The sequence below is a fragment of the Lolium rigidum genome, chromosome 4 (assembly GCF_022539505.1).
Source record: "Lolium rigidum isolate FL_2022 chromosome 4, APGP_CSIRO_Lrig_0.1, whole genome shotgun sequence".
Lineage (NCBI taxonomy): Eukaryota > Viridiplantae > Streptophyta > Magnoliopsida > Poales > Poaceae > Lolium > Lolium rigidum.
Window position 1 is genome coordinate 118,154,186 of NC_061511.1, and position 13,235 is coordinate 118,167,420.

Below are 13,235 nucleotides of genomic sequence, written 5' to 3' on the forward strand. Positions count from 1 at the left end.
TGTTGATATTATTCAAGTGGAAACACCGGAAGCTTTCATCAAAGGACAAATTGACAGTCCGCCAGAACTCGACTTTGAATAGGTAACAGTACTGGTAATGAAAAGTATGCAATTTACTTTCCGAACAATATTTTCGCTGTTTTTGGAAAATATGAGAAATTACGAGTTCGAAACGGAGTGGAAAGGACGCACGAGGGCGTGGCACCATAGGCCGGCGCGGCCTAGCCGGGGCCCGCGCCGACCTAGGGTTTGGCCGCCCCGTCGCCCCTTTCCGACTCTGGTTCGATCTGGTACTTTCCTTTTGTCGAGAAAATTTTTGCTATATAATCCCCCGGACTCCTGGAGGTCCGTATATCGTGTTTTCGACGTGTTTTGTTTCGAGCTGTTTCTGCCAGGATCTGTTTTTAGTCTAGAAGCACCATGGTCTCCAAGAACAAGGGCAAGGAGTTTCCGGATGAAGAAGATCGAGATCTTGGGTGGAAAGAGGAAGACAAGGACGTCAAGGAAGAGGATGAAGAAGAGGTGGAGGAAGATTCGCGTGCACACCCGCGTGCTACCATTGCAAGCATCAAGGTGGTGGACAACACTTTTAGTGCAAACAAGAGCGCAAGAATTCGCACTTTGGAGGGGCGGTACCACGTCATTATCTAGCTCCGAAAACATCTCCATCAGGCATTCATCGCCCCTTCCACAATCTAATTTTCAATAATCAAATTGAAGGGACTCCCAAGGCAGCATTGCCTAGCCAGTGGGATATAGATCGCTCTAACACTGCAGGAGAAAAGGAGCCTGAGGCTGAAGAGTGGGGAAATAACTCCAAGAGCTGGGACTCGCCATTAGACGAGACTCTCTAACCGCGTCGAGCACAATTCGAGAGATGATTCGCAATCTCATATACGGGATTGACGAGCTTCGGGAGCTTATTGAGAAGCTTGTCGGGAATTCATCACCACCATCTCCTCAGGAGTAATTCATCATCGGTATTGGCATCCCCTTGGTTTGTTCCAAGCTTGGGGAATGCCGCGGTATCACATTATCACTACCTTTTACTTTTATTGTCAAGTAGTGTCATATCATGAATAGGGAAGTTATCGTATAAGATGGGTTGCGTTTGGAAGTATCTCTCCTTTAGTTGTCTATGTATCCCTTGGTGTGAGTTATCGATATGGAATATTAATGAGAAGTCTTATCATTTACATATTGCACATCTTATTTTAGTTTGCAATCTCTATGATTCATCTTGTTGTTAGTATTGGTATCACTTTGGGAGCATTGAATAAATCTATTTGGTTCTGGCAAACTTAGCATTGGTCAATAGCAACAACACTTTGAGGTTTAAATAGAAAAGAGAAATACATGTAGATGTTTCATTGTCTTTCTTGTTAGCTCATAGTTCATTATTCTGAAGTTAAAATTATTTGTGCTTACAAAGAAGATGCATGATTGTTTCTATCATATGTATATTTGTTTGTTTCCCTCGACTCTTATGCTTGCTAATTAACCTTGCTAGCCAAAGACCTGTACTGAGAGGGAATACTTCTCGTGCATCCAAACCTTCAACCAAACCTATGTCATTTGTGTCCACCATACCTACCTATTACATGGTATTTTCTGCCATTCCAAGTAAATACTTCATGTGCTACCTTTAAACAATTCAAAACTTAGTATCTCTTATTTGTGTCAATGTTTCATAGCTCATGAGGAAGTATGTGGTGTTTTATCTTTCAATCTTGTTGGGCAATTTCCACCAATGGACTAGTGGCTTCATCCGCTTATCCAATAATTTTGCAAAAAAGAGCTGGCAATGGGATTCCCAGTCCCAAATTAATTAAACTAAATAGACACTCCTCCATGGTATGTGATTGATGGACGGCACCCGAAGGATTCGGTTAGCCATGGCTCGTGTAAGCAAAGGTTGGGGGGAGTGTCATCATCATCATAAAGCTAAAATAAAAAGGCACTCCTTCATGGTATGAGATTGTTGGCAGGCACCCGAGGATTCGGTTAGCCATGGTTTGTGAAAGAAAGGTTGGAAGGAGTGCCACACAAAAGGAAAATATTATGGGAGCCGCTCTTAGGAGGTTGTCTGGCAAGGGGGTTAGAGTACCCGCTACCAGTCGTTGACAACAACAAACACCTCTAAAAAACTTTACTTTTATTCTCTTTATATGATTTCAAAACTGAAAAGCTCTAGCACATGATTTAATCCCTGCTTCCCTCTGCGAAGGGCCTGTCTTTTACTTTATGTTGAGTCAGTAAACCTATTTCTCTCCATCTCAAGCAAGCATTTGAGTAGTTGTGATCAAACCATTATATTGTGATTTGCTACATCATGTCTTTTATTCTTCCTTGTTTAGTACAAGTTTTATCTGAATGAATATAGCTTTGCAAGTTATCAATGATTATGAAGAGACCATTATGATTGAGTATGCAAGTTGTGCATTATAAACTTTAACATGAGAGCGCTGCTCAATAAGATAAATATAATCTATTAATTGTTCTCTGACCAAGAACGAAGTTTGCCATCACCAATTATGATTTCTCATGCACCTTTACTTGTGATTACCTTATACTTGTTTCAATATGAGTTATAAGAGATTGTTTACTATAATGTCCTGTGTGAATGAATATGATGTTTCTTGTCCGTATTTTGGTTATCGACTTTTCACTCCATAAACATGTGGTCATGTCTATTGAGTTCAGTTTCGCTTGGGGACAAGCGAAGTCTAAGCTTGGGGGAGTTGATACGTCCAATTTGCATCACTATTTTATATCATAATTTGCTCGTTATTCATTGATATATTTCATATTGGGACACAATACTTATGTTATTTCATCTATTTTGCATGTTTCATCATTATTGGAGGATCGAACACCGGAGCCAAGATTCTGCTGGAAAAAGCACCGTCAGAACGCAATATTTCGGAAGATCAACTGTGGAAGGAAATTATACCAAAAATCCTATTTTTCAAGATGACGAAGGAAGCCAGAAGGAGGAGCCGGGAGGAGCCAGGGTGGGCCCACACCCTAGGGCGGCGCGGCCCAGGCCCTGGCCGCGCCGCCATGTGGTGTGAGGGGCCCACGCCCCTTTCGCCTCCTTTTCTTCGCCAAACCCTTCGTCCCGAAGACCTAAGCCACGAGAGGGTACCTCACGAAGAGTTACAACCGCCTCTGCGGGGCGGAGAACACCGAGAGAGAAAGAGCTCTCCGGCGGGCGAGGAATCCGCCGGGGAAATTCCCTCCGGGAGGGGAAATCGACGCCATCGTCACCGTCATCGAGCTGGACATCATCTCCATCACCATCATCATCATCTCCACCATCATCACCGCCATCTCCTCCGCAGCACCTCGTCACCGCCGTAGCAATTTGGGTTTGATCTTGATTGTTTGATAGGCGAAACTCTCCCGGTATCGATCTATACTTGTTGTTGATGCTATTGAGTGAAACCATTGAACCAAGTTTATGTTCAGATTGTTATTCATCATCATATCACCTCTGATCATGTTCCATATGATGTCTCGTGAGTAGTTCGCTTAGTTCTTGAGGACATGGGTGAAGTCTAAATGTTAGTAGTGAACTATGGTTGAGTAATATTCAATGTTATGATATTTAAGTTGTGGTGTTATTCTTCTAGTGGTGTCATGTGAACGTCGACTACATGACACTTCACCATTTATGGGCCTAGGGGAATGCATCTTGTATTCGTTTGCTAATTGCGGGGTTGCCGGAGTGACGAAACCTAAACCCCGTTGGTATATCGATGCGGGAGGGATCGCAGGATCTCGAGTTTAAGGCTGTGGTTAGATTTATTCTTAATTACTTTCTTGTAGTTGCGGATGCTTGCAAGGGGTATAATCACAAGTATGTATTTAGTCCTAGGAAGGGCGGTACATTAGCATAGGTTCACCCACACAACACTTATCATAACAATGAAGATTATTTAGCCGTATGTAGCGAAAGCACTAGACTAAAATCCCATGTGTCCTCGAGAACGTTTGGTCATTATAAGTAAACAAACCGGCTTGTCCTTTGTGCTAAAAAGGATTGGGCCACTCGCTGCAATAGTTACTCTCGCACTTTACATACTCGTACTTTATTCAACTGTTACATCAAAACCCCCGAATACTTGTCCGTGAGCATTTACAGTGAAACCTTCATCGAAACTGCTTGTCAACACCTTCTGCTCCTCGTTGGGATCGACATTCTTACTTATCGAAGATACTACGATACACCCCCTATACTTGTGGGTCATCAAACCACTACGCTTGTGTTGTGCTACGCTCAAAGATAGAGTTTGCTTAATTAGAGCATCTTCAGTCGCGTTCCCAAACCGTTACCCAATACGCGCCGAATCGAGCGTTTAGGGGATATGTTTTGTTCGTACCGCGTTTGGGGGACGTCGCTCCCCAGTCACGTCGCCCAAACCCAACCCCCAAACATTAAACAAAGGTTTTTGAAAATATAACCATTTATTAAATATAGCATACAAATAAATATGTTTGCGGAGATTGTTTTCAAATTAAAATACAACGAACAATAAAACAACAAATAAATAGGGCTAGATCAATGTGCTGCAGTATTTGCTGATAATCCTTTGATTCTCCACAAATGCTCAACGAGATTAGCTTGAAGTTGCTCGTGAAGATTGCTATCACGGAGCTTTATGTGCATGGCGAGGAAATCAGCAAAATCTGCAGGCAACTCATGATCAACCTCCGCAAGAGGGTCTTCACACTCATAGGGACCAACATGTGACCTGACATGATTCTTGCGGTCATCCTCGATGATCATGTTGCGCATGATCACACAAGCCTGCATCACCTCCCACATTTGGTCGTGAGACCAGCTTAGAGCATGGTACTGACAATTGCAAATTGAGCTTGAACCACACCAAATGCCCGCTCGACATCCTTCCTGCAAGCCTCCTGTCGTGTAGCAAAGTGGGAATTCTTCTGGGCTGATGGATTCGAGATTGTTTTGACAAAAGTGGCCCATGTTGGATATATACCATCGGCTAGATAATAGCATTTGGTATATTGGTGGCCATTGATCTCATAGTTGCATGGTGGAGCATGCCCTTCAACTAGTCTGCTGAACACCGAAGACTGCTGCAACATGTTGATGTCATTGTGTGATCCAGCCATGCCAAAGAAAGAATGCTAAATCCAAAAGTCATAATCTGCCACAGCTTCAAGCACCACACTGCAATATCCATGACGCCCTTTGTATATACCTTGCCAAGCAAACGGGCAGTTCTTTCATGACCAGTGCATGCAATCGATGCTTCCAAGTATTTCAGGTAATCCTCTGGCAGCATTTTGTGCCATGATCCTTGCAGTCTCTTCCTCAGTTGGCCCTCTCAAGTAGTATTTTCTAAACTTTCCCACCACAGCTCGGCAAAACTTGTACATGCACTCAATGGCAGTAGACTCACTCGTGCGAAGGTAGTCGTCATGTGTATCAGCAGGTGCTCCGTATGCAAGCATCCTCATGGCGGCGGTGGACTTCTGAATCGACGAGAACCCAACATCGCCTACAGCGTCGTGCTTGAGCTTGAAGTAGGGGTCGAACTCTCGAACGTCGTGGAGGATATTCATGAACAGACCCTTGCTCATCCTATACCGGTGCCGAAAATTTTCGGCATGTGTTGCATCATCTGCGAAGTAGTCGTTGTGCAGCATGGTATGCCCCTCCATCCTCTGCTGGGGCTTCGACTTATTTCTCCCCGGCCTTGATAGTGCGGCCTCTTCCTCTTGTCCGCCTCGGCGTTAAGCACGTCCCGGAGGGCCGCGATGATCAGCAAATGCTCCCGGAGGTCGTTGTCGAAGGCTTGCTCATCCTCCAGCAGTAGGGCAATCATCTCATCGTCGCTATCCATGTCTGAAGCAAAATCAATGGTTAAAATTGTGCCGCGGCAGACGACGCAACGAACATCGCCCAATCGCGCGTACCTGGCAAGTCGTCGAGTACCTTGTGTGCGCGGAGGTGAGGCGGATTTGACGCCGCGTTCTGGGACGCGCAGGCGAAGCGTCGGCGGCGGAACAACCGGCGAGAGTGCCAGCCGCGACGATGGTGCCGACTCTCAGAAGAGAGTCGAAACGGCCGGCAAATCCACCGGTGGCGGAGGGGTGGGAGGCGCGGGAGGGAAGGAGCGACGAGAAAAAAGGCGCGAACCAATGGTTTATAGAAATAGTCGCCGACATGTGGGAGCCCGCCTCGCTTTTTGTTGTGTCCGGCGTGCCCGGAGCGTCCCCTGTGAAGCGGGAACGGCCTCGGGGCGCCGGACACCGTATCAGGGCGCACCGGACAAAAAGCGGCTTTGGGGGACGGGGAACGTTTTTTTGTCCGACGCGCCCCAAATTCCTTTGAGGGATGCGACAGGGGATGTTCTTAAGAACTTTGCTACTCCCTCCGATGAACTAAAACCACAACATTTATTATGGATCGAAGGAAGTACCGTAGTTGGTTTACGATTTCGATGCCCTGAAGAAACAAGTCTTTTCCAAAAATTAGAAATACTTGTTTTTTAACATACATTAGGACGAAGAATAGTTTCACATGCGAAACATAAGTTAGGAAGTTTCAATCGTTGAATCCAGACAGCCGGACTTTTGACATACTTGGCAAATAATTGGCAAATATCAATCCCATCTGTCCCAGTGGGTTCTTTACAGGGGGTGTAACAGATAGAAAGGAACTACTGACCAGATTTGACGAATATTAGGCAACCATAGTCCATGACATAAGAACACTCGTCTGATGCAACTGCGGTTCTTTACAGGGTTGTGTCGGGCAAAACTTCAACCAGTATATCTATGGCTGCTCAAAGTTTAATTCTCAAGTAGGAGGGAAAAAGATCCTGAACTAGTTTGTGCATACAGTCAAATGTACAACTATTTACAGGGAGACATACATAAACTTTTCAAGTCAAAGTGTGAGTTTTGCGCGCTAGCCATATTCGAACTGTACGATCATCACTTGCGGAGGCCAACATCTGGGGCCTCTTAGGGTTCCAGCTTACACAATTTACAGTCATTGAGTGCCCATATAGGACCTTTATTGGCATCTCCATGCATCTTTGCCAAATGTACACCTGCTCCGATTGTTTCACATTCAGTATCAGGTTTGATGTAATATCTCTACGCATTAGCAAAAGGGAAAAAATCAACAGGAGCACAAGAAAACAGATGTGAGTTCTTCCAATTGTTTCACATTCAGTATCAGGTTTGATGTTTATATCCTGCATTCCTATAGATGAAGTCATTCAGCAGGTTAACTTAAATATCAACGTGATTAGTCACAAAAAAAAAGTGTTTGTTTGTTTATAGTGGTCCTCTAGAACTGTACATGCCAACTGATGTGTCTGATTCCACTAGTTCATAGTGCTGATTTAGCAAAACTGCAAAAAAAAAAAAGCCATGCCATGCGGTCTGCTTGGTAACACCAACATAAACTTAGCAGGTCCAGAATCTTTAGCATTAATGAATAAAAAAAGGTATGGAAGAATTGTATTTATGGCTCTATTCCATATTAAGGACATTATTAGCGAGTCTACAATGTTCAGCATCACTCCTCACAGAGAAGGTACAGTGCAAGAGCATAAAAACTCCAAGCCCATGGTATTGCTTTATTCCAATCAGATGCCATACCACCTAATGGGCCCTTGTACGAGAGGTTGGTTACACTGCATATGTATGCCCAGTAATGGAATCTAAGCAAGAAGTTGAAATGCAAGCAGGCAAAGATTACTTCAAATGACAGCTAGTCTACCTTCAGCGCTAACTCTAACCCTGTCAGGCTTAGTTTCGTTTTGTTTTTGTTCTGATTCTTCTTTTAGCTTTGTTTTGACCTTGTTTGCCCGCTTTGTAGTTTGCTTCGTTACTTTGCGCCTTCTCGGTGTTCCTCTCCTAATTCAAAATGACATGCAATGAGTGTTCGATAAGAGAAAAGTCATTAAGAGGGTGTACCTGTGAATCCTCACTGCCACTAGCAATGAACAGAGAGTCTGATCCCCCAAAGCAAGATCTAATAACAAATTTTCCTTGCTTGTGCCCCTTGAATTTATCTGGGTCACTAGAACTTCCATTGGTTTTCCACAGATGAATTTCCTGGCTATTAAGGTTGACAATCATTGACTGTCCATCACCTGAAAGAGAAAGAGATGAAATTGTCTGCCGTTCAGGAATTTTCCATTCCCGCCCCTTCCGAAGTTCTCGGATCCAGATTTCATTCGGACATACACAAATTAGATTTTGGCCATCAGGTGTCACAGCAAGATCACTGACTTTAGGTATTCTCTCACCAGCCCACATTTCCAGTTCTCGACCTTCTAGGTCACAAGTGAAGATCATATTTGGAGAACTTTCAGGTTCAGAGCTCGCACATACTATTTTCTCTGAATTTGGAAACCATGCACACGAAGAGATGATGTGGTCAACTGAAGCCCCAAATTTAAGATTGCATTCACCAGTATCCATATTCCACAGTTTTAATGATTCCCCATTACCACAAGTGAGCAGCATTTTGTCATTTGGACTCCAGGCAACAAAAGATATTGGACTTTTGTGACCCTCTAGGCAGTACTTCTTGGTCAATGTATCATCTTCTGCAACCTAAATCACCTCTGGGGGGGTTAGATATGACAATTGACAAGGATTTGAAGTTCTAATACAAGTGTGAAAATGAAAGTTAACATAGGACAGAAATTATATAAAGATTAAATGTGGATGCCAATAATAGAAAAGAAAGTACTCGTGGACTGAAACATGTGATTTTGCAAAAGTGGTAACAGTATTCGTATACAAATCGCTTTTGCTACCTTTAAACGAGCTGTAAATTGATTAAATAATCAAAAGGGTGCATAGTCAGAACTCATAACCTCACACCTTATAGTGATTCCGCTCATGTATATTTCACTTTACATACTTACACTCTCATCTGTCAACTAGCTTAGGATATGAGACATCAATGATGATTAAAAAAAGGGAACATAGGCAACATTCGTAGTCCTAGGCTTCTGGCACATCTTACAATGTGTACACAAGACTAGCTATCAAATACCATCTACTTCTTCACTCAAGATGTACATTGTACATGCACCCCTTGGACAAATGAAGTTTAATTAGCACAAATAGATAAGTTTATAGGATCTTTTATGAGGCACGTTGGCTTCAGTTTTTATTAACGTATGCATGGCCCTAAGCGCATAACTACACAGATGTGTATGACCCTATTAAGTCTTCACAGTTAAAATGAAGCAAATGAGCAAACCAGAAAGAAGACCAAGATCTCACATGAGAAGCATGATCTTCCCAAGCCCAGGTTTGTATCACTATTCAGTTGAATACAGTCCCGTCTACCTATCATTGAATAAAAATAGGAAGAGAGGATTACAGTTAATAATCTGAAGAGATGTAGTGTGGTAATAAGCATAAGACAATGATGAATCATGGGGATGTTACCAGAGGATGGCAGAAAAGGCCACACACGAAAGCAGTGAGTATGAACAGAGAAGACTACTGCCACTTGTTGTGTGGAAATCAATATTGTCTTCAACATTTATCTTTTCTCATAAATATCCATACCATTATAAAAGAATGGAACTCTAAGAATACTATACTATGGATGCAATTTTCATGACTAATTCAACAGTGTCATCTCGTAAGAGAAATAAAAAAGATTGAACAAATCAGTGGCTAAAATTCAGAAAGGTTTGACTACGTGTACTCTAAAATATGATGTATTTTTTAAATATGGACTAGGCTTGTTCATGGATAGCCCAGCCTGGTAGCACCAATCTGATCTCCCTGGCTCGGGTTCTGGAATTCCAATCTGTGCCTCCGTCCCGAAAAAGAATTAACTAAATAACTAAATTGGGATATAATTAAATATAAGCTTTAATCATGGAAAATGTATTAGGAAGATGATAAAACGTTTCTTAAGAAAAACATAGTTATCCTTTCTTAAGCAAAGAATAAGAAAAATCAGAAGCACACTTTTCTTCAACCAGGACCGCATAGCCTTCGCAGACAACATGGGGGATGAGCCCCTGGCTGGCAATCAAGGGTTAGGGCCCTATAATCGTTCTTGGACCCTTACCCAAGTGGCACATGACAATTTGGAAGATAGCAATGCATACCAGATCAAGTCCGATTAGCGGACATGCTAAAATATAGTGGAGAAAATAGTAAAGTTGATATTATCTTGACAATACAGATTCCTCTTTTTTCCTCCCCAGAATAGAGCACTACAGACAAAACAAACTTCTATAAGTTATTTCTCATATACTGCATCTTTGTGCGTTTAGCCAAATGAGGAAAACAGCTATTATTTGCTACCAGCGTCTACTCCATGTTGGTCAAACCTTGTTAAACGTAAAGCAACACTTCATATTATTTCCCAAGTTAGAAGGGTCACATAGCCAACATTCTAGGCAGTCCTGATTCTAGGTGGCTAGGTGCTTACTAGGAGCCAAACAACAAGCAAGGGAAAGATGCATATTTCTCTTATACATTTTCTTCTCTCTCTGCACTCAATCAGACTAGTTTTTGCGTGGAAATGTTCTAGATATCCAAGTGACTTATCCAGCAGTTGCCAATTAGCGTAGTTAATCACTAAGAGGTGCTAAGTGATCAATGCCAACTCACAAACCTCTACAAATTAGTTCATTCCCAGAGTCCATAACTGAAGGATCTGATCTCCTTCAAGAAAATTTACCATCATAAATGAAGTTTCTGGCAATGATCAGCTAACACTATATGTAACAAGGATATCAGAAAGACTTGACAGTGTGTAGAACTTCTATTCATAGTCATAATCAGCAGGGTTAAGGAGCGCCCATCATTTAAGTGTGTCGTGGTGATGCCTCCAAGAGTTCAATTGAAACTTGAAAGAATACCTCACCGCTGGTAGTACTTAGTGCACTCACCTTGTCTACACTCTGGGCAGTTTGGAGCGAGATGTGTACTGCTAAGTTTGGGCAATATTGTAACAGTTAAATATTACTGCCAGAGTGAAACAATGTATTCACTTCATCTACACTATTAAATGATGTCTGGCATAGCTGAGAACGGAGCAACATGACTGTTTACTGAATCTGAGGTTTTGCTTCGAAAGTAAGATAAATAAGATTCATTGTCATCAACGAGTTGATTTCTAAAACACTAGGAAAACAAGATATAGTCTTAGTATCATCTAGTAAAAGCAACATGGCGCATAACCTTTGCAGGTCATTGTTAGGGTGTGTAAAACTATACCTTCCATATGATGGCCGTACAATCACTTGAAGATGATGCAAGGTAGTTTCCATCATTTGAGAACTTTACAAACCAAACTTCATTTTTATGAGCACACAATATCTGCAAACAGGCATAGAAGTTTCAAGTATCCATCTCTGCAATACAGCCCCAGCACCTACGCATGGAATATGTCTAGTCATTTAGGATATATAAAATAGTATATGTTGGCCGTCCCCTTTTGATAAACAGAATTAATAGTCTTCTGGGTCTTGCTTTTAAAATATCAAAAAACATAACTATGTCAACGATGGTTGAAAAATGCCTTGCCAGAGGAAACCTCTTCCAAACAGCAAGTTTCATGTCAATTAGCAAGGCAAGGTGTCTATGGGAAGTGCCATACAACCAGATGAAGCAGTTTCAAACTGTTTATAGTATTAGTTTCAATCTATTATACAATGATGCATATACTGCCTCGCTGGAGGGAAAGAGCGCATGGTACTTCTGAAGAACAACAAGTCCCGGTTGAATAATAATTATATGCCAACATAGGGAGAGATGAAGCTGCAGATATAGCAACATCATGGGGCAGATATTTAAAGAACTGATATAAATAGACATACTGAGGTGTGGTCTGAGAACTACTGAGAAGAAGTCTCTGTATTCAAGTTTCTGCTTTCACAACTCTAGTTTCTGATGAGTGTAGCCTACGATTTTCTATTCTTAGTACCCTGACAGGCTATGCAACTTATATTGGAGAGCTTGTAAGACAAACAAAGATTTAGTAGAAAAATTCGCACCTGCGTGCAGTCAGAAGGGACCTGCTCGTCGTGGCAATTGTGATCCTCAAATAGAGTGACCTCATCCGGCAGGTTATGATATATACAGGAAGCAACCTGCTGAATAACGGCGGTCTCCACCAAATGCTCAAGCCGCCCGCTTGGCACCCGGAACCAAGGCGGCAATGCCTCAACCAAATCCAAGAAAAGCCCGATCCTCCATTCAGCAACAGCCTCCGGCGGAACCGCCCCCTCACACGAGACCATTGCGCGCGCCAGCCAGTGCACGCATTTCCTGTTGATGCCAAGGGGAGCGATCCGGCGCCAGAGCACCTCCGTTGCAAGACGCACGCCATCGTCCCCGGTACCCAGCAACTCCAAGAAGTGCCCTCTCCACACCAAGAACTCGGCAACCGCCCGGTTCCTCTCGCTAACGCCGGCGAGCGAGTCAATGGTCGCAGCGCACGCGTCCCATCGGCCAGACATTACGTCGAGCAGGAGGCGGTCGTGCTCCGGCGGGTAGAGCGGCACGCCGGACTCGGCCTCCAGCGCGGCGGCCGCCTTGGGGTAGCCGAGGGAGTAGAGCGACTGCGCGATGACCCGCACGAGCTCGTCCCGGTCGACGAGGCTGCGCGCGCCGAGGCGGCGTGGGGTCGGCCCCGTCTGGGCCGCGGCGTGGGAGACAGAGCTCTCGGGCTGGTCCATGGACGCGCCGGATTCGCCAGCTTGAGGGATTTTGCGTCCCCCAAGCAAGAGCAGAACCCGAGAAAAATCTCAGCTTCGGAGAGAGTAAATTCGTGGATTTGGGGGGAGAAGACTCTCGGATCAAAACAGCCGGGAAAGAAACGAAAATTCGGCAGTTGGAGGGAGTAGAGAAGACCAGTTGATCAAAATCGGCGCAGCCCAGGACGGAAAAATGGGAGGGAAAGTTGAAATTCTGAGGGTTTCTTGGCGTGATTACGCGATGTTGGAAGAGGTGGTGTGGATTTTGAAATGATCAGATCAAAATTATGCGGGGGGTTTTGGTTGTGATATGGATCTGTGGGCCAACGGAAGTTGATATTTTGTTTTGGGGATGGATGTAATACAGGTACAGCTCGGACGGTGGTTTTGGAACGGGGTGGGCTCCACGGTTCAACTACTCCTGTGCGCTGGAACGCTCCTGGCCGTCCATTTTACATTACATTTGAATCTGAGACGCTTGAGATCTCTGGATGAGGA

General features: G+C 43.7%; 1 protein-coding gene across 2 annotated transcripts; it reads right to left on the reverse strand.

The window, feature by feature from the left end:
• Positions 1 to 6,690: 6,690 nt before the first annotated feature.
• Positions 6,691 to 12,823, reverse strand: LOC124705361 (WD repeat-containing protein WDS homolog). Of its 2 annotated transcripts, none has more exons than XM_047237095.1 (4): positions 12,036 to 12,823; positions 11,257 to 11,358; positions 7,969 to 8,613; positions 6,691 to 7,140 (listed from the first exon to the last, which is right to left on the reverse strand). In XM_047237095.1, exons 1-4 carry the CDS (start codon positions 12,717 to 12,719, stop codon positions 7,006 to 7,008), a joined length of 1,566 nt encoding a protein of 521 aa, XP_047093051.1. In that variant the 5' UTR covers positions 12,720 to 12,823; the 3' UTR covers positions 6,691 to 7,005. The 2 variants fall into 2 exon arrangements, with proteins under 2 accessions (XP_047093051.1, XP_047093050.1); XM_047237094.1 differs by having other exon boundaries at positions 6,691 to 7,094; positions 12,036 to 12,820.
• Positions 12,824 to 13,235: the final 412 nt, after the last annotated feature.